The sequence below is a fragment of the Microtus oregoni genome, unplaced genomic scaffold, assembly GCF_018167655.1.
Source record: "Microtus oregoni isolate MIOR12 unplaced genomic scaffold, Mior012 000016F_ref0000370, whole genome shotgun sequence".
Taxonomy (NCBI): Eukaryota; Metazoa; Chordata; class Mammalia; order Rodentia; family Cricetidae; genus Microtus; species Microtus oregoni.
Window position 1 is genome coordinate 3147692 of NW_024543075.1, and position 25419 is coordinate 3173110.

The 25419-nt window shown below is 53.0% G+C and overlaps 1 protein-coding gene across 19 annotated transcripts in view; it reads right to left on the bottom strand.

Annotated features, from left to right (window-relative positions):
• Brsk2 (BR serine/threonine kinase 2) overlaps nucleotides 1–18264 on the bottom strand; it is a 52763-nt gene extending 34499 nt beyond the window's left edge. For 6 of the 19 annotated variants that reach the window (XR_005975767.1, XR_005975768.1, XR_005975769.1 and 3 more), the window contains exon 1: nucleotides 17831–18260. Coding sequence is in view for 15 of the 19 variants with exons in the window: in XM_041666313.1 (XP_041522247.1) it covers nucleotides 17831–17924 (94 nt within the window). In the remaining 4 variants the exon portion in view is untranslated. Of the gene's footprint in view, nucleotides 1–17830 lie in introns of all 19 variants that reach the window. The other 13 variants (XR_005975770.1, XM_041666315.1, XM_041666314.1 and 10 more) reach the window with 6 other exon arrangements.
• Between the last annotated feature and the right edge of the window lie 7155 nt (nucleotides 18265–25419).

Genomic DNA, 25419 nt, shown 5'->3' on the forward strand with positions numbered 1-25419 from the left:
CAGTGGAGTACAGGACCACCAGGGGTGCTTATAGCCAATATAGCCAACTGGTTCCAGCCTTAGTGTGAGTTGGGGTAGCTATGAGACAGATACCCACTCTACCATCCTCCCTGGGAGACCCGGCTAGAACACCAACCAGGCTTGTGGCAGGGAGGAAGGGGCATGTAGCGGAGGATCATGCATTGGCTGGCAGGTAAGCTTATATACTATCTTTTGCTGTTTGGGGTCCAAGGAGATCATGACCTATATCCAACTCTGGAGAATGAGGGACCACATGGTGGTGGCCTGGGAGCCACAGTCATGGTAGAACACTGTGTCACTGTGTAGTCTAGGCCCCACCGACTACACTAGGCAGGTGGGCAGTGTTGGATCCAAGGTAGAAACTACCATGGGATCCTTACCACTGTCTCCAATTGAGCACTGACACCACCCCCCTTCCTTTCTGATCCCCTCTGAGGTGCCTACTCCCTTGCCACTGCACCTCACCTAAGGAAGCCATACCTCAGTTCATTGACTATTGATGCAGCAGAGAAAAAACACTGGGGCTAGAGGCTGTGCTCCAGAGGGAAAGGCAGGTAGGGGTTTCTAAAGCCAAACCAGGTTGGCAAGTTGCTCCTGGGTACCAAGGTCAGGCTTATAGCCAGTGATGCCCTCCTCCCCAGAGGCCCAAGGCCTCAGCTCAAGTGCCAAGCTCCCACAGTACTTGGGAATGCAACAGCTGACAAGGGCTGGTCTTCCTCTCCACGGTGAAAGTTCCCACTGTTTGCTCAGGAATTTGTCTAGGCCTTCCCAGAAGCTCAACTCCCTCTCTCACCCCCTCATGCACCAATATGAACTTTCACAGGCTGTAAATGTTCCAAATGTTGGTCCAAACCTGCATGTCTATCCTTAGCCCAGCCTTGAAGAGATCAGAGTACTGAAGGCTGAGCCTGGGAGAATAGCCAGGTGGTACTCCTCAGCCCAGCTCTACCTGCCAGGTCAGGCCAGGAAACTCTCTGGGGAGGAGGGGAGGAAGGACTCAGAGACACCTGGGACATGACTATCTATGGGTGAGGTTGGTGTCCCAGGGAGGCATTTTCCTGGCTTCAGGGTGTGTGAAAGAGTCATGTCCACTGTCAATCTCTCTGCCCTGATGTTCACTTCAACAGAAGCTCTCCAGGTGGAAGCATGAAACCCTTCCCAATCTGCCATTCTGAAATCAGAATGGGGCTGAAAAGTGCTTTAAAAAAAAAGAGAGGCTCATGAGTAAAGCCCACTCACAAGTCTTGGGGGTCAATGGCCCCGAGAAGAGGTCCTGAGGTCATATCCCTCCCTCTTGAATGATCCTTGGAGTATCCCTGTCTCCAAATCTCAGGCACCTCATATAGAGTCCTCCTTCTCTTCTTCTAAACCTCCATCTGTTGCCATGGTTACAGGAGCGATAAGGCAGGAGCATCTAAGGCTCCCCTTTTATTCCTGCCTCCTTTCATTGGGGTTAGGTTCTGGTCCCCACTGTGCCCCAGACACTTTCCTGGCCACTGAGTTTCAACTGTCCATTGACCCAGGTCCCTTGCTGTGCCCTCATCTGCCAACACCCAAAAGAAGGGGTGCCCAAGGACATCCTGGCTGAGGTTCATGGATAATGCCAGCCCCCAAAGTCAGAGAATATGGCTCCTTTTATGTCTGCTACCCATAAAACTTCCAGTGGCCCAAAGAATAAAGGAGACACCCAGTACCCATCTGTGCTTAACATTGGGGACTCATTACTGTCCAGGACCCACGGCAGCCAACAATCCACCAGTATGCTGCACAGGTCTTCCCAGCATCACTCTGAAGTGCATGCCACTCTACGGCAAAGAAAGCAAGGGCATCCCTACTATAAGACACCCGAATCTCAAAAACTACAAAGGCTGCATGACAAGTGGTAAGAGGGAAGAGGATATGGATCCATCCCTAGGGTCTTCACAGTCCCTGTCTTCTGTTTTGAACTGTTGATGTGTACCTCCACACACTGAGACTTGCTGTCCAGCATTCCCACCTCACCTACATCCCATAGCACTCTCAATAGACTTGACTTACAACAGCTACAAGAAATTCAAACTCATTTGATCTTGTATTTAGCACTCATGTACTAAGTCATCAGCCAATCAGGAAAGCCTACACAGCCTTCACGCCCCCGCCCCCCAAAGTATCCTTGCATTCTTTGCAACCATAGCCAAGTTCCATCACTGTCAAGGTCTGCCTTCTGCCACTTCACAAACTGGTTAGCATGGCACATTATCCCAGCCTTTGGAACAACACATGGACGTTAGTATGACTTCTACAATCTAAACACACAGAGTGACAGGCTGGTGTGAGTCAGGACATCACCAGCACCCATAAGGCTATGACAGGTAATTCTCCAATGAGATGTAGATGGCCTAACACCTGAGCTAAGTGGCTCCACATGCCCAGCCCGGGAAGTTTCATGGAGAAACTGTCCTCACCTGCCAATACATCTAGGACAGGCTCTGAACTCTGACCAGAGTTCAGAATGCTCCAAGACCAGGTTATCCCCTCAGGTATTAGAACAGACTTTCAGGAAAGGGGGAAAATTTTTGTGTAAAGGAAGACATAAAGTGACAGAGGAATAAGAAAAAAAAAACAAGCATCACATCTGTAGCCTAGGCAAGGCCACCTCTCCAGGGGCCCAGCCACCAGTCCAGCTCTTCCAAAGGCTCTCTTGTTCCCAAGATGGAGTCAGCATGAGAAGCAGGAGAAAAGATTTGACTTGGATTTAACTCTGAGGCCAGGCTAAGGTCTGCAGGTAGATTCATAGTCAATACTGGACTGGTAGTGTGGGTGTCTCCAGTGGGTGAGACCCAACACCCAAGCCTGACAACTGGCTACAGCACTCGGGTCTGGCAATAAGCATGTACTCAAGCTAAGGGACAATAAGGACATGGATTCTCTACAGTTGTTTCAATAGTTCTGTGTAGTAATATGGGTGGTGGGGCTGCGTCCCCAGCACCCCAGCCGCCCGCACGGCTAGCTTATGCCCGAAATAACAACACACAAACTGTATTCATTTAAACACTGCTTGGCCCATTCTCTTCTAGGCTAATTCTCACATATTAATTTAGCCCATTTCTAATCATCTGTGTATGGCACCCCAAGGTGCGCTTACCAGGAAGATTCTAGCCTATGTCCATCCTGGGTCGGAGCTTCATCCCGGGAGCGGGGCATGGCGTCTCTCTCAGGCGTCTGCTCCCGAGAGGAGAGCTGTCGAGACTGACCTCACTTCCTCTTCCTCCCAGCGTCCTGTTCTGCCTACTCCTCCCACCTATCTTTCAACCAATAAAATGGGCCAAGGCAGTTCCTTTATTAGCCAATGACCTTCCTCCATCAGTTCTGCCCTGGGCTCTGCTCCAGGCCCCTTATGTGCATTGACATGTGGTCCAGGCACTGAACACCAACCCCCTAACGCCAGGATTCAGGATGGGTAGGTGAGCCTCCGTAAGGGCACTAAGAGTACTAAGAGTAGGACCATAAACATGTGTAAGAATGAAAAACAAGGACTAGACTGAGGAAGTACCCCATAGCAAACTGTAAGCCCCACAGTGGAGGAGGCTCAAGGAAATCTAGGCCAGGCCATGAACTGGGTATCACAATAAAATACTCCACATTGGCAAGAAGAAAAAGCAGACTACAGGTCCTGGAGGAGAGGGTTTGAGAGGCTATGGGGATGTTGGGGGAGGGGTGTCCTGAGAGCTGGACTTTATGGTTAAAGGATCTAGGTTCCTGGCACATTCCAAGATCTACCATCAATACCCTATGTGAGGGATGGGGGACAGTTCCATGTCTTCCATTCATAGAGGAAGAGGGGCCAAGAACTTGTAGCAGAGTGTTAACCCCATGTACACCCCCACAGAAGCCCAGCAGCAGAAAGGATTGTACAAGAACCCATGTGGAGGCCTCAATCCCCCACTAGTGTGCACCACGGGCATCCTCTGCAGTCCCCTCATGTTGGGCAACCTTCCCCTAGCACCCTTATCTGGGGTCACAAGTGCTATGAAACTGGGAATTTCAGGGCACACAAGGAATCTAGCAGGGCATTCCCCGTACGCCACTTCTGTTATCCATGCTGGAGACTCAGCCAGGTCTGGGAACTCCCTTCCTGCTGAGGCACGTCCCTAGAGGTTGGAGAGGACCTCCCACTCCACAGTGCCAGATGATCACATTACACTTCTATTAACTGGGCTCCGCAATTCAATACTGCAAAATTATCCCGATGAGGTATTTTTGATAAATCCCTTATCTATTCAGTAATTCAATTGAGTGAACCGTTCATCTAAGCTGGTGTCCTAGTTAAGGAGACCTTGCTCTTCTTCCCTCCCTAGGTGCAGGACCTAGGGAATGGAAGCAGGCGATTAGGCCACCGGCTGAGCTGCTTTCAGAGTGGCAGGCCTAGAGACCCCAGAAGGAGAAGGTTCTGACGGAGCAGCATTTTCCTGGAAGGTATGTTTAGGGTAAAGGTGGAACAATGAGCAGGGGCCAGGTGGAGCCTGATAGAGTGAAGGGGGTTGATGCCCACACCTAGGGATCCAACACTGGGAATACCCATTGGCCTCCATGAACGTGAGGGCAGATCCCCACCTCCTGCATGCAGACCGTGGTACAGTAAAGGAGACACAGCTAGTGGTAGTACTCTGACCAGCAGCTGCCTAGCTTCTGAGGGACAGGACAGGCAGGGCAGAGATGCAGGATTACAGAGATGGACAGTCTGTAATGCTCTGGGAAGGCGGGGGCCTGGAAGGAGCAATTACAGCCTGCAGGCCTGACTGTGGGAGTCCAGACAGATATCCACTCCCATGCTCCCCGGTGTTGGCAGAGCTGAGTTCTGTAGCTGCTATCTCCTGCTTTGCACCTGCCAGGCCCCACCCCTTCAGTGCCCAAGGGATGGGCAATGGGGTTGCCATGGTGATGAGGTTGGGGATGCCTTCCTTGGGAAGCCCCAGGGAGTCTCTGACTGTCATCCCACACACAGGGAGACATGAGAGTTCAGCTCTACACATACACACACACACACATACACACACACACACCTTGTACACACTTTCACACATGCCTACATGTACATAGGTACACAAGCCTACAAAACATAGGACACAGACAAACACGTGCACACACAGATACACAGGCCTGCAGATCTGCATACACCCTCAAGCCACATTCTAAAGCAGAAGGCTCCAGGTCTCCCCATCTGAACATCTTGCAGGCTTTTCACTCAGGTCCTCTGACAGCCAGCGATGGGCCACCCAAATGTTCTCCCAGAAACCCAGACATTACTAAAGACAACTTGCAAAACCTACAGATGTCCCAATTCCACTAGCTCCTTCACAATCAGCCATGAGTGTCCCTTAGCAGCATCCTCCACAAGCATGTGAGGTCCTGGCAGGACACTCTGGGCTTTCTCACCAGCAGAACCCTAGTAACTCCTTGAGAAATTCAAGGGCAGAAAAGGCCTCGATCCTTAATCTTTCCAGGGATGCTTCTGCCCATTACTACTGGCGGCTATGAGCACCAATGGGCCAGAATAGGCAAATCTACTCCATTTAGATGGGACTCACCTGCCTCCGCCTTCCTCCATGTCACTTAGCCAGTGTTCACCCCATGCCTGCGCTGTACCATCCCTGTGGCAAGAATCCACAAAGCAGTAAACTAAGACAGAACCTATGAACTAAGAGGAAGCTGAGGAGTCCAGCTGTTGCCTAGGTGTCCTTATAGCCAAGGAAAGGGAGGCAGCCTGGCCAGTACTACTCTCATGTCCAGGGAAGCAACCTCCCTTGAGAAAACATACACAGTTCAGGAACCCCTCCCCCCACCAGGGGGACACGCTGCCCAGATAATCAGAGACAGGGACAGATGGACCCATGCCTGGCCTACAATGCTGATGGGAGGCCACTGTCAGGGAAGGGAGTCACGCTGAGTCCTGCAGTCACCTGCTGTCAGGGACAGAAACACTGGCCCCACCCCCGCAGCAGTGCCTGCCCGTCCATCCTCAAGCAGGAGGCCAGTAATCTGCAGTAAGGTAATAATAGAATCTGCTTAGTGGGCAGCGGTCAGGAAGGACAGGGAGAGGAGAGAGGCAGAGTTTGCCGGCCCACACTCAGTACTTCTAAACAGCAGCATCTGTCCCCAAGTATCACTGAGCTAGTGTCCAACTGAGAAGCCCAGCATTATGTCTGCCTCAGCCACCTCTTCCTCTCCAGGCTGCCACTCAGGTTGGGGGCTGCCTTGTCCCAAGAGCTCTCCCTTGTCCTCATCCCAGTTCCCAATCGATGCTAGAACCTGATATCAGAAGGCCTGAGTCTGTGCAGAGGGGTCTCTATTCCCGTGTCTGCCTCCTGGGCACTAGGCAGGGCCATCTGGCTGGCTCTGTCCTCATACACCCACTCTTAAGTCCACAGTTCTGGGAGGGAGCCCCTGGAGAGGCTGGGACAGAGGAGGAAGGACCAGGAAGAGCATGGTGTTGCAAATGCGAGCAGAGCTGGGAAGGCAGACAGTGAGAGGCACGGGCATAGAGAAGAGAGGCCTGCTAGAAGGAGCTGATCACCACACCTCAAGTCCCATAGCCCTAAAGGCCTTGGGGTGCTGGAGGTCAGGAGGCAAGCCATCTGACCCTGGCAAGCCTCCCAGAGTAGCTGAAGCCTGGAGGAAAACGCTGTAGGAAATGCAGGTGCTTCTGAAGGGCTGGAGAAGAGCACTAGCTCTGGAAGCTTCCATCTAGAGAGTGGGTCAAAGCACATTGGGCAGTCAGACCCAGCCTTGGCAGCATGAATGAGCCTGCAGGCTGGTAATTACTTGTAGAGATCCCCCTCCTCCCACCCCAGCCATGCATCTGCCAGCAAAAGAGCGGCTTCAAGAGCATCCGACTAGCACATGTCCAACCAGCATTGCTGTAGTAGGGAAAGTGGTACCCTATCAGCTCAGGACCCACAAGAGTTCTCCCTGGTGGAACTGTCATCCCAGCACCGCAACAAAAGATCCAAGGCAGAGATCCCAACAGTGGTCTATGAAACAAAGACAATGTAGCCAGGGGTGGGAGCCATCATCCTCCCTTCTCAGGCCTGAGAACAACTGCCACTGACCCCAAAGTGACCTAACCAGGCTCTGTGTTCCTCTTCTCCAGATGATGCTAGGGTACATGCAGGAAGTACATAGACCCCAGAGGTATGTGTATCAGGGAAAGCAGCATGACACAGGAGAGGGGTTGGGGCAAGGGTACTCCTGCAAACCCACTCCTGCCTGCATTTGTCAGTGTGTCTAGGACAGTAAGCCAAGCTCTGGGGGACAATGGGACTACCAAGTGCCTATGCCAAGCCTATAGCATAACCCCTTCCCCACAGACACTGGGTCCTGATGTCACTGGATTTCCAATTTGCAGCCTGGGATAGCCCTCAATATATCCTTCCAAGAATGGGACAGGACAGTGGGCTTGTGAGCTCTTTCAGCGAACACAGCTGTGGCAGTTACTGTGTGCTGTCAGACTGCTTGTAAGTCCTCTGAGATTTGGGGTTTGGCACCCACAATCTTCCAATATGAGATGAGCCCGCTTCTTTATAGATACCCCTGCAGCTGGTTCTTCATGAATCTTCTGGCTCAGCAGTCCCTCCTGAGACCCCCAAGGCCTCTCCTTATTGCAAATGTCACCTGTTTCCAGGAATTCCCATCTCCCAGTTAGCCTGAGGGAGGTGACAGGAAAGATGGACACTGTGTGCAAGGAGCCAGTAGAGCTGGCCTAGGATCAAGCCCTGAGGAAATGAAGGACTTGGGCTGGAGCAGCCAGAAGCGAGCACTAGTAACCTCTCACCTCCATGGGTAGGGTGCAGGAAATCAGCCTGGCCTACAGTCAGTCTCTCCTCACTTCACGTCCCAACAGCTACCCAAGACCATCATCACGTCCTAGCATGCCATCCACACTCAGAACTCTGAAACAAGCCACACTCATCAATGGCAGACCTACCCCAGCCCCGAGATACCCACGTGAAAGGCTATGTCCACATCCTCCTGCAGTCAGAGCCATTCACAGGAGGATCTACCACCTGGTGAGGAAGCCAATGTCAAAGTCTGTACCAATGAGAAGTGTTCTCCTCCAGAGGCAGTCGGAGGCCTGCACCAAGCACCCTTGAGCACACGGGCCAGGCCAGGACTGGCAGCAGGAAGCCCAATATGTGTAAGTTTCCACTGGCCCATAGCCAGGTCCATGTCCCAACAGCAACTCAAGGCCATCACAAAGCCCAAAGCCATATCTGGGAGACAAATCTTGAAACTCACCAAAGACCTCTGAGTCCCTCACACAGCTCAGCCCAGCTAAAGCTTGGGACTGAAGACCAGAGGCTATCAGAAGCACGCTCCCCCCAACTCCACCTGGCAGAAGTTGTAGACTTCAGCACAGTTATGCTGGACAGCTCCCAATGAGTGACAAGCAAAGGCGGAGCTTAGAGCAGATTCTCCACAGTAGAGCAGAAGGCCCGAGGCTATCCCCCAAGAAGGATCCAGGAATTTGAGGCCCCTGCACCACTTGGCTTTGCCAAAGGCTTTCTCTGAAAAGTAGGGTGGGCAAGGGTCACTAGATGCTGGCACCCAGCAGCCAAGGGCTCTCAGTACAGGGTGGGCAGGGGTCTGGGGCTGCTCAGGTGAAGGGTAATAGTCCCAGGGACTCCTGAGCCCTGACGCCTCCCATACATGGACTAACAACAGGCTGAGGAAAGGTGTTCTCTTCTAAACTGCCACAGTTGCATGCATACCCAAGAGACCTGTGATCTAGACATGTATCACAGGCACTAAGCTTAGCCTGCTACAACAGCAGCTCCAATGCCAATGAAAATACTCATTCTCCAGGGATGCCCATGCCAGTTTCCCTGCATCTGCTAGATGACAGGCAATATGACCATGATTGCCACTGCCCACTACCTCCCAACTCCTGGCACAGCCTCCTGAGCCACACAGAAGCCATAAGTCAGTGCGTTAGCACAAGAGCTCCATGAAGAAAGGTGCTAGGATGTAGGGCCTTGGAGCAAGGGGCCTGGGTAGGCTGGCTTGCTTAACCCAGCTCCATGCCTACTGCACCCACTGTCCATCTGCTGGAAATGTAGTGTCCCTAGTGGTGCTCATAAAACCACATTCTGACTGCATGGAAGCCCTCCTCTCTGGAGATGGAAGCTGTATCATGAGCCAGTAGGCACTGAGGGACACTGCTGCCCTGCCTGGCATATATGAAGGCTGGCTCTGAGCAACAACTCTGACATCAATTACACAGGAGTTTGAGAGACCTGGCCTAAGCTGGGATGCCATCCTTCTACCCATACTTCTGTCTACACCTGCTGAAAGGCTCAGGACAGATGATTGGATCTACGGCAATCCCAATGCCCAGAAAGAGGCCACTCTCACCCTTGAGAGATCCATCCACCTAGGTTTCCGGAGGAACAGATCAGCAAATGCAAGCAGTCAGTGGAAGAGGTTCAGGCCCTGGAAAGCTTTTTACTCTCATTCAAGTGCTGGACCAGCTTATGCTGCTTTAGAAGGAGAGTTACTTCTGGGATGGTAACAGCTCTGTGATCCTCCGAGTCTGTCTTTTTGATATATACACTGGAACATTACCAGGTATGATTTCTTTCCAAATAAATAGGATTGAAGCAAAACTGGGTACACATTGCTGGGGGTTGCAGCTGGGAATGTCAAGAAGGGGCATACTGTGCTTTAGAGACCCCTCTACATCCTACATGGCAATGCCATAATCCAGGACTGACCCAACACAGGACAGTTTCCATAACAGCCCCAAACAATAGAAATCCCACAGGACATCCTTTAAGCTGAAGACCCTCTGTCGGCTTGCTGCCCAAGTCCCTTTCACCAATGCCCAGTATGTTGGAGACAGGGTCAGAGTGAGATGAGCTCAAACCAGTAGGAATCTAGGGATTTGCTTGAGACTTCACGGGCACATGAGAAGAGACAGAATCAGCCTGCCTGCTCAGTAGTCCAGAGCCTGTGAAGGTGGCAAAGGTGCCATTCTGAGTCTCAAGAGACTGGGCCTGCCCAGAATCCCCTTGGCTAGGCAGAGATGACCATAATCCCATCATCTCTCTCTGCCTGCTGTTCCACCAACAAGGGTTCCAGGAAAATCTCCTTGGTGGAAGGGGTAAACAAGCAAAAAGAACCACTTATCTTCTTTCCCCTTCTTTCTCAGGTCCTTTAGCCTGCACATCACTGACCCTGAAGTTGTCACTGACACATCAAGAGGCACAGAACTGCTCAGTCCCATTTAAGAAGGTCTCCCTGGCATCTTCTCATTGTCTCACCCCCACTGCTACATAGACATGTACATAGACATGCTACATAGTCATGAAGAACAAAGAATTCCCTATTGTAGTCTGGTCTCTTAACTAAGTCCTAGGGATAGACCTGCCCAGAGACACGGTACACAAACTCTGCCATAGGACAGTCGTGACGCCAGGGCTTCCAGACAGGTACAAACACTACTTGCTGCAGTACAGGATAGGGCTTGCCCAGCTCCTCGTGAGATGGACTTGCCTTTGGGGAGTGTCAGGTCAGTGGGATCATGTCTGCAGCCCCATCAGCCCTGAAGGAAGGTGACACAATGTGACTCTAAAGACTAGGAACCTACTTGATGTTGTGTGTATGAGATCCAGAAACAGCCAGAATAGAGGGACACTGCCGCTTCCGAAAGCCAGCGAAATTCTGTGCCCCTCAATATGGTCTAAAATGAGAAGGGTTGGCATTCTGGGTATTTGGGTCACTTCTGAAGGGCCTACTAATCACACCAAGACAAGCCTGGGGCTGTGTCTGAAAGTGAGGTTGAGGGTGGCATTCACAGCTCTTTTATTTGAGGGAGGGGCTTCACATGAGGAAGCTGAACAAATCCTTACCTGTCCAATGGACTCCAGTCCCAGAGCATGAAGACCTCCACCTCAGGGACAACCTCCCCAACCCCAGCACCAATAATTCCTCAAAGTGGCCCACTCTGGCCAGTATCTTTCCTTGGGTGAGGACTTGTGGTCAGGACAAGAGAACTCTCAGTTGAGGACAGAAGCCACATGCTGAGTAAATCAGTATCCAGGGGCCCAGGAACCCAGGAGAGCTTGTAACAAGTCAACTCATGTGGCAGTAATCTTACCAAGTTGGCTTCACCCTGGCCATGGGCTCTTGGAACAGGTTCTCAAGGACCCACAGCCACGAGATTAAACCCAGCAACCTACTCCCTGGGCACTGAGGGCCCCCCAGGCACGACCACCCAACTCCTATCCTGATACTTTCACCCTCACAAGGGTTGTAGGCAGCTGGGGTAACTGGGGCTCCCAAGCGCAGTTGTCCCTCAACAGCCACATTCATAGCCTCCTTGCGCACACCGCCCACGGCTCTGAGCCTCAGCTGACGTGTAGCCGCCTCCACTTGCGTCACTGGCCCTTAGGCAGCTGTCCAAGCTGCCCTCAAGCCTCTGCCCCTAGGGCCAGGACCCAGAGTGGGCAACTACAGGGTGAATGTGCCCAAGGCACTTCTATCCCCAAGAAGGCCAAAGACTTTCTGTGCCAGAGAGCCTCCAAATAAATGAACCTAGAATTCCCAACGGCTCCAGGACCAGCTCTGTGCCTTCTCTAGCCATCCCAGAACCACAAGGTCCCCAAACTATCCATTCGACCCTGGTCTGGTTCACAAGGATGCTGTGGCTACCCAGAGAAGGTGCGTACATCCTCCCACACAATTAAGAAGTGAAGACTCTACATGGATTGATCACTCACCCAAGAAGATGCTGTCAACCTCTAGTCCTGGAACAAGACCCTAGACCCAGTCTGTGACTAGCATGCCAGAATCCACCCGCAAAAAATGGGAGGTTTCTTATCAAACAGATGGACTTTCAGGATACTGTCCAGCAGGCGGGGCTGGCTCCCAGCTGCTAGGATCCAGAACACTGACCCTTCAGAAACAACAGAACAAGGCCTGAACCAAGCGGGCTGGGCCCTGAGTGGTGGCCCCTCTGGCACAATCCGTGCTTTGTCCCTGAAGCCTAAGTCAAAGCCCAGCCTCCATCCTGTTCAGAACCCTGGGCAGCCTGGTTCAGCTAGCATCTCTGGGCAAGGTCTTGTGGAGGCCTGTGGGCAGCTGTGGCCACGTTAGGCTTGGACCTGAGTCACCAGGCATATTAGCTACTAAGCAGGTGAGCTCAGGTCTTACTTCTAATCAAGGAAGCCCACTTATGGGCCCATGAACTTCCTAGAGAGTACAGGGCAAAATAAGGGATCCCTTCAAACAGAGGAGCACCAAGAGACCCTCATCTACCATAGTATCCCCAAGAAGGGCCATGACAGGCACCCTTACTTGCTCTTACCAGACACTGTATTCAGCTTTGGAGCTTCATAAAAGTCCCAAGGAAACCTCATTCCCAAACCCATTTGTAAATGAGGTCAAAGGCCTAAAGCCCTTCTGCTATAGTTAGCAGCCAGCATACAGCCTTCAGAATCAGTGGCATAGAATTGCCTCCACTAAATTCCAGGTGACTACGGGACCTCCAGACCTGATCCACCAAGGACAACCTGAGACTCTCTGAAAGAAATACCCCCACTAGGTCACTGTGAAGGTATCCTCACTACTCTGCCAGAGTTCAGAAAATGGGACTTTCTAGTGACATGAGTCACCCTTAATAATAGCTGCTGGCTATCCTGGGGAGGGCCAGCTGCCCACTGTGTGGTATAGAAGCAGGGTACCAAGGTAAGAAGGGGTTAAAGTGATATGCTCTCCCTGGCACACTCCACAAATACCAGGGAAGTACCTAGGGCAGATAGAATGGTCAGGGCACCAGAACACACTTGACAGGCTGTGTCCAGGAATGGGCCTGGCTGGTGTTGCTAACAGGTGGGGTACAGGGCTTGCCAACCTCACCCTACTGTTCAGGTGACTTGACTAGCCTCAGAGAAGGGCAGTGCATGGCAAGTTAAGGGGCATCTACACACCAATGACACAGACGACGTCTGGCTACCATCAGAGTAAAGACAGCCAGGGATATGGTGGGACCTAGAGCCCCCAGAGCCTCAGCCCACCCACCGCCTACTGTTGTGGTGGCTATGGCTGGCCACAATGGCATTCACCTCTGAGACCTGCTGATGATCTGTCAGAAACAAAGCCTGGAGAGCAGTGGAAAGAGCTGATTCTGCTTCGAGCCTCGGCGAAGGCTAGGCCTGCACCTACTTCAGCACAGCTGCACAGGACAGTTTGTGCCTCTGCTTCTAGACACAGTTCTCCCCTGGGCAGCAGCAGGGCAGAGACCTAGGCATGGCCCACTCTGGAAGTCAGCCCTTCATAGGCCTATTACACGAGGGCTCTGGTGTGTAGCCAGGCCCTGGGCAAAGCCCACACAAGAGAGGCCCATGAGCACACCAAGGAAGGATCTGTGCAGGAACACGGCACATCCTGAGTGAGCACCTATAGTGTGCCTTTCCAGTACAAACATACCCCATCCCATGGCAGGAAGTTCAAGGGTCCCTGAAAGGTTCATGCTAGTTTTCATCAGAGTAGGCAGAGACCCATGTGCATGGGGACACAGATGCACTGTGAGCCACCTCAGTGAGCCAGGTCAGGATGGTTCCCTTGTGGTTCTCCAACCTCTACCAAGAGCACTTATCCTTCAAGCACACCTCCGCTTCCTTGGCCTCTGCGTCCTGCTGCCTGTGAAAAGCTCCCAGAGAGAATAGGAGCTCCTGAGCAAGTATGAACTGTGAAAGGAGGGCTGGCAGTGCCCAGGTTTAGCCAGAGAGGAGCTGAGCAGGGCAGAAGACAGGCAGGAGAGCTGCATGACCCATGCAGCTCCCAGACCTGCATACCACCTGATCTGAGCTCTGAACAAGGCCCTGGGCAGGAGATAAATCATCCCCTGTTCCCAATAAGTAGAATTCTAACAGAGTGCTAGTTCTGAAGCCACGGTACCCTCATCTGTACAACTAGGTCAGATGGCCAGAGCCAGATGTGGAAGAAGGCTGTATAATTCCACGAGGGACTCACAGCAGGAGCCAGATGAACCTGGTGAGTGGCAATCACTAGGCACGACATACTACCCACTTTCACCGCTGCAGAAGCCACCAGGCCCTTTCCACCCAGCTTGAGGGGCCCTGGGGCTTGGCCCCACACAGCTTCCCCTCAGCTCCTCACCAGCATGGCTCATCTACAGGGCCCGGCACAGCAGCCACTCACTCACTGCGTGACTTTCAAAAACTGACCTGGTCCCAGCAGCCACCTTCAATCCTGCTTCTGTTCACTGTGTTGCCCTCTACCCATGAATATCAACATTCCTGGTCCTGTGACACCTACGGGTCTGCTACATCCTCACCTGTTTCTCTACATCCATCTCCCTTCTCACCTGTCTCCCCCCTTGCCCACCTATCCCACCCTCACAGTTTCTTCTACCTCAAGATTCCCCTGTAGCCTGCCAGTCATCAGGGCTCCCATCCAACCTCTTAAAGGCCATTCGTAAGTGTGAAATGGGTATTTCAGGTTTCTCAATCTGGCAGACCCTCCACTGACCTGTGAGCCCATTCAGGTAAGCTTGAAGGCAATCCCCCACTCATCCCCTTCTCTTGGCCTGACTGACCACTTCTTGCAGGGTAGGGGGCCCTGTCATCACCTCCTATAGTAGGTCTGTGCTGGCTAGTTTTTACATCAACTTGACACAGACTAGATTTGGGGAGAGAGAAGATCAATTGAGGAAAAAAGATGCCCCCACCAGATTGGCTTGTAGACAACCATTTTCTTGGTTAACGATTAATATGATAATTGCCCATTCCATTCTGAGTGATGCCACTCTTGGGTAGGCAGTCCTGGGGTGGTATAAGAAAGCAGGCTGAACAAGTCATGAGGAGCAAAACAGTAAGCAACATTTCTCCGTAGCCTCTGCTTCAGTTCCTGCTTCCAGATTCCTGCCTTGCCTTAAGTTCTCGCCATGACTCCCTTCCCTGATGGACTGTGATGTGTAAATTGAAATAAACCCTGTACTCCCCAGGTTGCTTTTGGTTATGGTGTGTAGCACAGCTATAGAAATCCTGACAAAGACAGGATCCTACAGGCCTTCCTGGGCTGTGGGCCCACGAAGGCAGAGCTCCAGCATGGGCAGAAGAGTAGTGAGGCTACACAGCCTATGTAATCCTCCTTCTGGTCCTGGTGCTACCTAGACTTGAAGCATCTCCCATTCCAATTCAGTCTCTAGGGGTGCCTTCAAAGGGAGGGATTGTCTCCCATCTCTGTAGGGGCCAAGTTTGGAAAGAACTAGGGGGAAAAAGCGCATCTTAGATCAGGGGAAAGTCCTGCAGAGTCCTGGAATTCCCAGCCCAGCCCAGGAACCCCCCATCTCCTGAAGAGCTTCTGTTGGTCAGGGTTCCAAGCATTCCAATGTCACTCAGCACCTGGACCCAGGGGGAAAGTCATCAGAGGATATACTCAAGGCCTCCAAGGGTAGTTTAACAGGAGGAGAGATGACTGCATGACCACAGCTACAGCAGCCAGGTGCAAGGCCAAACACCAGCAAAAGTGATAAGAGAAACTCCCTGGGCCCAAGCCACCGCCCCATGGGTAGTCCAAAAGAAGGGGCAGATTGGATGCTCCAGAAAGCATAGAGGAGCCACATACCCCCTACCCCATCTAACTCCATGGAGGCAACATCTTGCGGTCTGTCTTCCTCTAGGTAATGTGCTTACACTACTCCACAAGGCTCACTGCCACCAGACTATCCCACAGCCCCAAGAAGCAGCTTATGTGTGGATAGGCAGATACAAGCAGAAAGAAGCAAGGGTTAGTGTTGAAATGAGCAGGTGGGTAGGAACTGCGAGCCATCTGTGTGTGTGTTCCCATGACATGTGGTCATGCCAGGAGAAACCCTCAGATCGGCATGTAAGCAGGGCAGAAGTGGACAGAGTCGAGCCCACACGCCCCATCAAGCTTTCCTGGCAAGAAGTTGGACTCTGCCTGATCCAGGGGTAGCACAGAAGGCTGAGACACAGCAATTCGGCTGGCATCTGGTGTTAAGTGGCCAGGCCCAGCAAATACAGTCAGGACCTACCTACATCCACCAGGATGACCTTTCAATAGCAGAGCGGGAAGACACACATGATGAAACATGATGAATAGTCTCCTCGGCTGCACATTGGCACTCTGGTGGTCAGAAGTCAGGAGAGAGGGTGTGTCCAGACGGCCCAGGAACAAGGCTGCTCAGGGTCCTTCTAGATCACTGGCCATCATGGTGCCATTAACTACACGACCATATAACGCCACAGAGAAAACAGGGAAGCCAGCCCCTACCCACAGGGTCCACAAGGCACCATGCATCATTCACTGCTATCATCACTTATACGCCCAGGGCTTCTTATAACAACGTTTTATTGGTAAGATAATTAGATTATTTTAATGCCTCCTGCATTCTGCTGCTCCAGGCCCTTCTCTCACACACTACAGTTGCTCATCCCAGGAAACATGCATATCCGGAACTCAATGGAACACCACCTGCCTATGCCTTACCCTCAGCCCCGAGTCCCTTGCTCAGTGACTTGGTGTTGACTGCTGAGTTTAGGGGTTGACTCCAAGGTGGGAAGATGTAGCTTCTGGGGTCCAAATATATATATATATATGCCTCCGTGACATCACAGTTGCAGGCCTCCAAGGGAACTCAGCCTGGCTCATCTCCTTCCCAAACATTGCCTTTACCACTGCCTCCCTGAAGCCCTGGGGTGCTTCTAGAGGGCCCCTAAGCCCCCACCGCACCCTCCCGCTGTCCTCCACTCCCAAGCCTGCACTGGCTCTGGGGAACTTTTCCAAATGAAAAGGAGATGTGGGCAGTGCCAGTTGGACCTCTGGGCAGCCGGAAGACAGGCCAGTCCTGGGAGAAGAAAGAAAATGGCTGAGTCCCAGCCTCCCACAAAGACGACTGTGTGAATGCGCCTAGCTGACCAGATGAGGGGGCTGACTAAACCCAGCCCGTTCCAGAAAGCTGGCCAAATTCAAGGTAGCCGGGTTCTCTGCTAGTCTACGGGAAAGCTGTGCAGAGATGGAACCTGCCCAGCGAAAGACAGTGAGGACTCTTGTGGAGGTTCGTCTCTGCTGTAGGCCCAGGTCTGTTCCAACCGTCAGACGGGGATGTATGGCTCAAGCCCAGGAACTGTCACCCTCTACCTCCCCAGGGAAGCCCAGTGTCGCAGAAGCACAGGCTTGAGGCTGGGTGCAGAAGAAGGCGCTGTCCAGCTTTCCTAAGGTTCCTGAGCTGTCACCCCCAACCCGAGCCGGAGGTCAGGGCTAGGAAAGCCAGGCCAGGTCCTGCCGGGCGGTGGCCGTTGCCTGGAGGTGGGGGTCATGCAGCCGGGACGCAGCTGCTCAGGCAGCATGCCTATTAGCGCGGCAGACGGCAGATGGGCGCCCGCTCGTCCCCCTCCTCCCGCGGCACAATGGGCCCGGCGCTAGCTCGGGCGCACAATGCGGCCCCGGGCCGCGCACCTGCAGCGGGACTGCCGGGAGCCGCCAGGCCCGGCTCCTGCAGCCCCAATCGCCGTGCGCCCCAGGCCGCACCGCGTGCCCTTGGGCTGCGCCCGCCGGCCCGCAACCGGTGGGCTGCGGGGCTCCACCACGGGACCCAGGAGTGCGGCGGACGTCGGCGCACCGCCGCCCATTGTTCGCGGCCGCCGGGCCGGGCCTGCAGCATCCCTGCTCTGAGGCCTCCCTCAGCCCCGCCCGGCCGGTCAGCACGGTCTCACCGGCCCCGCGGCCGCGCGCCCGCCCCCCACCCCGACCCCGCCCGCGCCCCAAGCAGCCGGCGCGCACGCACCTGTCTGCCCCTTGCCCAGCGTCTTCTCCAGCCGGTAGGGCCCCACATACTGCGCGTGCTGCGCCCCGCCGCCGTCCTTCCCCGTCGATGTCATCGCTCCCGGGCCCCGCGCCGGCGAGTGGGCGCCCGGGCGCGCGGGCAGGGAGGGGCCGGCCAGCCGTGCGTCCGAGTCCGCCAAGCGCCGTCCGCGCTGACCCGGCCAGCGGCGCCCCCGGGCGGGCCGCGCCGCTCTGCGCCCCCGCCGCCCCCCACGCCGCGCCCGCCGCACCCGTGTGAGGCCGGGCTGCGGGGATGCTTCTCTGCCTCTCTGAGAGAACCCGGCGGGCGGGGGCACCAGGCTTCCGCCGCCACCTCCGAGGCCCGCGCCCCGCGCCCCGCGCCCCCCAGCGCACGCCCGTCCGTGGCCGTGCAGCCGAGCCCCGCCGAGCAACCGAACCGAGCCGCTCAGCCGAGCCCAGACGAACAGCCGAGCAGCTTCGAGTGCCGCCGAGCCCGAGCCGAGCCCGAGCGGGCGCCACCGGCCGCAGCTACCGTGACAAGTGGTGCTTGCAGCTGTCAATCACAGCCATGGTCCAATCAGCGCCGTCCGCCTGGACCGCCCCGCCAGTCTCCAAGAGCGCGCTGGGCCGCTGGGCCGGGAAAGGCGAGATTGGGGTGTCGATGGGGCGGGGGCGAAGTGGAGGCCAGGCTAGGGCCAGGAGCCTCCCGACTGTGCTCTCGCTGCCGGAGATCTTGTCATTAAATGGAATGCTAGGGCGGTGCAGGCAGCAGGCCTCAGGGAGAAGTCCATGTGGCCGCCCTGGTCTGGGGGTTTCTCCCTGCACCCCTGGGTTTTGGGAGGAGTTTTCCGCCCCTCGCGAGAGTTTTGTATATAAAACTCAGACGTTGAACTGTGGTAGGGTGCCGCAGGCAGGTTTGGAGTGCTGGTCACCAGGCACAGGTGCTCCCTGCAGGGTGGGGATGTTCAGCATTGGCGAGGATACTGCTTGCGGGCCGGGTTTTGCAGACGGGGTGGAGATGCTGCTTTTACGTTGAGGTTCTGCATATAGCGTGGGTGCTATGAGCAGGCTAGAGCTCTGAACACAGGTAGTGTTCTGCATATGAGGCGGAACGCTTCATGCGGATCGAGAGAGCTGTACACTGCAGTACCTAGAGTGCCCTGGATGCCATTCTCTACCTGCTGTTTCTGTTCCCGTGAGAAAGGGGCCAACATTTTTGCGGTGTGCCAGTAGACACCAGTACAGTAGGATCAATGAACTCTAGCAGAGGCACTCTGCGGCAGGGCCCCCTGGTGCCTCCAAGACCTTAGCTGCAGACATTTCTATATTTAAGATAAGCTGTGAGCCAAGGGGCTTCATGGCACCTAGGATCCCAAAAAGCCTCTGAAAATTGTATGGCCTTAAGGCCAGCAGTGGAAGCGGTCAGACCTAAAGGGATCCTCCTTTTCTTGCATGAAACCCTTGTATTTCCTTAAGATGTGCTGTGGGTGGAAGGTGGTGGAAGAGGTGAAATGAGGCCCAGGCCCAGAACTTTCCAGATGTGGGTTATACTTCTTGTGCACCTCAGTGGAAGCTGCATTAGTCCACGTGCCAGGTCAACAAGACCCTAGGTGTGAAATGTCACCTTCACCTTCAGTCACCTGCTTGCCCCTGCCCACCCTAGGTGTCATAGTGTCAGCTGAAGGAGGGCCTCTCTTTCCAGCATGACCAGGGAAGACCAACGGGGAGTGAGAACACTGTGGTCTGTTCATATGTCCAGTGTAAGAACAAACTCTCAGAACCACTCCCCCTTCAAAGAGCTGGCCTGATCTTCAAAAGCGGTAGATTTAGGGTACTAAGTGTTGTCCCGGAATGAGCAGCACTGGTCTGCTAATGGGAACACACAGGCAATCTCTGAGGTTAGCCTCAGGCTGATGCTGGCACCACTGGGAGATCTTTCAGCCATGCATAAGAGTATTTGGGACCTTGCAGTAGAGAATTCAACAGAATTTGGACAGGGGCGATCAGTGGAAGTAGAACATGGGCAGGTGAGTAGGAGGACCAATGATCCTCAGAAGAAAGGAAAGACTGTACCCGGTCCCTATTCACTCAGGCCCTCCTGGTCAGCTGGGCCTCCTTGTCTACATTCCTACCTTTCCAGTGGCCTCAGCAGCCTTTGGTCTGTGGCTTTCTTCATTTGGTCCCCAAAACTTTTATCTTCAAGACTGCTCTCTCCCTACCTGCAGTCTAACCTCTGTGTCTCGATCTCTTCCCCTCTCTCTTGCTCCCCATTTTTGTGTGTGCATCCAGCCAGCACCAATCAGCAGGTCTCCGGGGTCAGGTGTAGAGCCTCTTCCCTTGGATGTGCCCTCCAGGAGCAGCTGTGCCCCTGCTGTACCTTGGAAGCCCAGTGACTCTCTACTGCCAGGACTACCCGGAGTCTAGGTTCCAATCCAAACATGCTCCATAAATCCTCAGATTCTACATCTTTAGAACATATGTCACATCCCCTGCCCCATCTTTGTGAAATCACGAACACAAACTCTTTGACCAGTCTGCCGTCACCCAGGGTTAGTGGATCTGAGACTGAAGGGCATTCCAAGTAATGGTCAGCTAAGAGGCACTTGTGACTGTGGGTGCCATGGCTAGTGGGGCCCACTTGATCTTTTGTGTTGTGGGGTAGAAGTTGTGAGGGATCCAGTGCTATTGAGCAAGTTGACCTGCTCCAGAATTAGAAAGGGAGACCCCTGTCCAAACCAGGGGGCCTCTCTGGCAGATTAACCTCCCACTACACCAGTACATCTAGAATTATTTAACATAACCCAGGACCAATACCAGATAAAGGCAGGTTAAAAAAAAAAAAGGTAAGTGGAGCCCACTACTTCCAAGGACCTAGAAACAAAAATCCTTAACAGAGGATCAGCAAATTGATTCCAGCGATACATGAAAAGAATACTTGTGAACCTATAAGACTTTTGTCTAGGAATGCCCAATTAATGCTTCAAACTAATTTTAGTAGGTTAGGCCATTATGCCAGGGAAAAAAACCCTATAATACACAGTCATTAAAAAAATGTTTCCCATTGCCTTATCTAGTGTCAGGGAAATCCCAGCACCCGTAGCGTGAGGGTCCTAGGAAAGTCCTCTGTCTTTTTCACCTGCTTCTTTTTGGTTTTGTTTTGAGACAGGCTCTCTCCATGTACTCCAGGCTGACCTCAAGTTTGCCATGATTCCCCTTCCAAGTCTTGATATTACAGGCATGTACTGCCATGCCTGCCCAGGGAGAGAGGCTACAGAGCATTTGGGGGGACAGTCAGGAGGGAGACAAAGAAGCCAGGAGAGGCTCAGAATTCCTGCAGACTGGGCTTGCTTCTCATTAGCCTGGCTAACCTAGAGAAAGAGAAAGGACTAGAAAACCCCAAGACTAACAAACATAAGTCCCAGGGCAGAGGCCACTACTTCGGAACTGCTTTTACAGTGATTCAGCTGTGGGACCTGGGCTTGGGAGGGGCTTAGAGATGGCAGGTGGCCAAGCTATAGGCCCACGTGGAGTGCGGTTGGGAAGGTGTACCTCCACTTATCTTCACTTGTTCCTCCATCCGGCCTATTATTCCATTCACATTTGTCCAAGAAGAAAACGAGGCTAAGAGAACACAGCACTGGCCTTGGGAAGGGTTGTACAGCTCTCCGAATGCAGATAAGAGACTGGCGTGTGGATACATCTGAAGAGGACCACAAGGTGCTGTGTGCGGTTGTGAAAGCCGGCTAGAGAGTCTCATTTTAAAATTGGTGCTTTTGTTCCTTTCCTCCTTTGCTTTCTGGCACACGGGATATTGTTTTATGACATCTGGGGCCCCCACTGATACGGCAGGGGAAGCCAGAGCCAGATGCAGGATTATGGGGAGCAAGGAAAGGAGACATTGTTTCCAAAGCCTTCTAGATCAGTTTAAAGCATTAATCCATTTCCTGAGAAACAGCCCAGGCCCCGGAATGCATTCCCTAGGAGACAGCACCAGGGGGCCCTCATTCTGGCTCCTTACTGTCTTGTACATACAGTAAGGCAACCAGAGTGGAGGGCAGGCTGGGAATATGCACCCACACCCTCCCTGGAAGTAAGAGAAGGAAAGAAGTTTGCAGTGGCGGTATTAAACAAATGCAGTAAATGCAAGTGCTGCAGTTGCCAGGAGCATGCATTATTTTCTCTTCCCTCCACTCCTTCTGGAGCAAGCCATAAAGAATTGATGAAGAGAGAAACTGTGTCCAAGGCAATTGAGCAAACACTGTCTGCATGGAGTCTTCCCAGACCACTGGTTACAGCTGAATCAAGACAGAATAGTAAGCTGTCCCTTCCTCCACAGCGGATTTTCAGTTCCACACTCCTTGTATTGACTCATTTAATGAGATGGCTTCTGAGGCAAAGGTGAGGCCCCAGCCACAGACCTGCTTTGAGGAAAGGTGCCCTGCCTAGCATTCTCATCCTGCCTGCTCTTGCTTGTAATGAGACTATTTATGCTTTCAATTTAGTTTTTATTATTATTGCTGTTTGCTTTTCAGAGTTTAGAGATGTACATCAAGGCATCTCCCGCCTCAGACACCTCCAAAGCATTCCTCAGCTGCCAGGGAAGAGCGTCTCAGTCATGGTGAACACTGATAATTAAAGTCAACATCTCAGCACATTGAGTCAATTTCTTGAAAGTCTTTTTTTCAACACCAGGTAACCCTGTGTGTCAGTTCTCCATACCCAATAGCTGGCAGGCTTCCTCTTTTGCAAAATGAAAGTCTCTCATGAAATTTGCATTTAATAAAGGTTTTTTATTTTCCTGCTTTTCTCAGGAACCTCTGATACCATGGTCCTCTCTTGGTCCTGACCTGACCATTTTCCAAGTGATGACCATTTTCCAAGTGAGGGTAAGGAGCTGCCTATGGTTATCATGGCTACTGAGTGTGCATTGAACTGTCCCATGTTTGCTCATACATGAAGAAATATGAATCCCGTTTCACCCGAGCAGTGTGATCCTTGAACCTCCAACTCCTTCTGTGAAGAAGCCACAGAGCTCTGTCCTCCTCACCCCCTTCCTTAAGGTCCAGGGTGGGAACAAACCTGGGCTGTGAGCTGGAGCCTCACAGCAGCCCTGAGGCTCAGTGTACTTCAGACATCAAGCCTTTTATGGCTGGGTATAGTCGTGGGGTCTCATAGAAACCCACAGTCCTTCCTCTCAGGTAAGGACCTCTGCAGAGAGACTGTAGTCCAGGCGGTTATAGGATGCTTGTCTTAGAGGGCACCCTGATACTCAGGGGGAGGGCATTGATGGTCCTGCAGTTCTAAAGGGCTTGAACTTTCCTCTCCACCCCTGACTACCCTCTGCTCAGTAGTCATTGTCCCTCACTTCCTCCATGGTATCATTCAACAGCAAGGCAGATGAAGGTCTCCCACATCCTTTGAGGTCCAGCTCCACCATCCTCACCTTGAGAGCAAAGGCCAGGGACTTGCTCATTGTCAAGGCCACCATCCCTCCTTGTCCCTCTTAGCCCTGACCCTCTGGGAAGCTTGAAATCTGCACAGTGCCTCCTTGTAGTCAGAGTCCCCTGTATATCCCCTAATCAACATTTGATCTCTTCCCATCTCACTCCAAGCCCCCTACTCTGTGAGCCTTTTCCTAACATGTACCAGTGTTAAGGTGAATGCCAAACAGACCCTGCGCACCTCCTGAACAGTTGTGTCTAGGTCCTTACAAAGCCAGGGCTCAGACAGACCCATGGCTGGGAGAGGAGTGTTGTTCCCTGGCTTTCCCTAAGGCTCCGTCACAGAACCAGCACCTCGTCCTCTGAGTAGGCACCGGTGCTGGATGTGACCAACAGACCTGCCTGGCTAGTGCAGCGTACAGGGCGTGACCACAGACTTGCACCTGACAGACTGCTGTGTTTTCCTCACGGCTATAAGGGGGACATATCTCTGGTGGCTTCTCCAGGTGTGACACGGGGACAGAGGGACTCTAAACGACACCCTGGAGTCACAGCACTGAGCCACAGGCCAGCTGTCCTGCACACATGCTTCCACTGCACACATGCTTGTACTGCACACGGACACGCCTGGGGTTGTTGATGGCTGTGTCATACTATGTCTCTGGTGACAGACTAGGGTTCCTGCCACCCCTCCTACCCCAGCCTGGTGACCCTGGGCCACAGTCCAGACAAGCACCAGAGCCCCTTGGCAACTTTGTTCATTTCTATTTCCCACAGCCCATTTCCCCTCCTGATAGGTCTTTCAGCCCCAATGTCTAGAAGCAGCAGAAAGTGTCTGACCTCCCCATGATAAAGACAAACAGCAGACCAGAAGGAAAATTGAAAGCATTTTATTTTCATTAAAACATATCGGACACTAAGAATTGTGTTTTCCTAATCACGGCGCTGGGCCTGATCTCTGCTAACGTCAGCTGTGTGTGGAGGCAGGCAGGACCCAACCCACTGATGGTTGAGCTGACACTTTTGGAAGCTGCTCCGTTTTCCTGCGAAGCTAGCATGGCCTAGGGTTTGGGGGGTTCATCCCCTCCACCTGTGGCTGAAGCTATAACTCTTCTTGATTGTAGACTTCTAAACACCTTGCTATCCACCCATAGTTGAGAGCTGCAGACACTGCTGCATATAGTGCCTGCCAGGGACTAGTCAGAAGGGGTCCAGGACTACAAAAAGACCGAGATGCCCGTCAGGTGGCTATAGTCCATGGGTTTCTAGAGCCACAGGATTCCTGAGCTCATGGCAGAACCCCAGGAAACAGATGTTACTGCCATCTTACCTCCTCACCGTGCAGATTCTGTCAAAAGCCTGCTGGGGAGGCTGGGCCTGGGGTACAGCAGCCGCTTCACTCCTGTCCTCCTTTGGCTATGAGGCTTGTGTCGTCGTCCCCCCCGCCCCCACACATGCCTATTGGTATCTCAGTTTCCATAAAACAGGCTAATTCTTCACAAGGTTCCTCAAGGCTGGGGTGTGGATAGGGCCAAGGCAGAAATGGGGAGTGAGAGCTAATTGGCTGTTCTCGTTCGAGAAGACCCAACAACAACCACAAAAATAAGGCTCTCCTGCCCCATCCCTGAGCTTAAAAAACAATCTTTCTTAAAATCAGAGTTTGCTGTCCTGTACAGCAAGACAGGCCCCATGATCAGGATGAAGCACAATTCAGGACCTCAGTGCTAACTGGCTAGACTGTCCCAGGCAGGAAGCAGCCAATGGTTTGCAAGTGGGTGTCCTCAACACCTCGTAGGCCAAATAATCATTGTCATCATGACTAAGGTAGAGGTCAGGCAGAGGAGGTCCTGGGAGGCTCTAGGTAAGTCCCATTTGGTTCCTTCTTCCTTCGGGTCAACCAGTGTGTATCCCTGAAGCTTTGTAACTTGGGTGAGAAGAGGTCAGCCTCTTGCTGTGACACAGATCTCCCAAACAATGGCACAAAACAACTGTTTATGACACTCAAGGGTATGAAAATCCAGCCTAGCAAGCCCAAGCTGGGAGACAAAAGACTGGGTCTGGAATCTTCCAATCATAGGAAAGTGTGTTCTCATGCTGCATTTAAAACAACAACAACAAAACAAACAAACATTTGACTGGGGTCCTTATG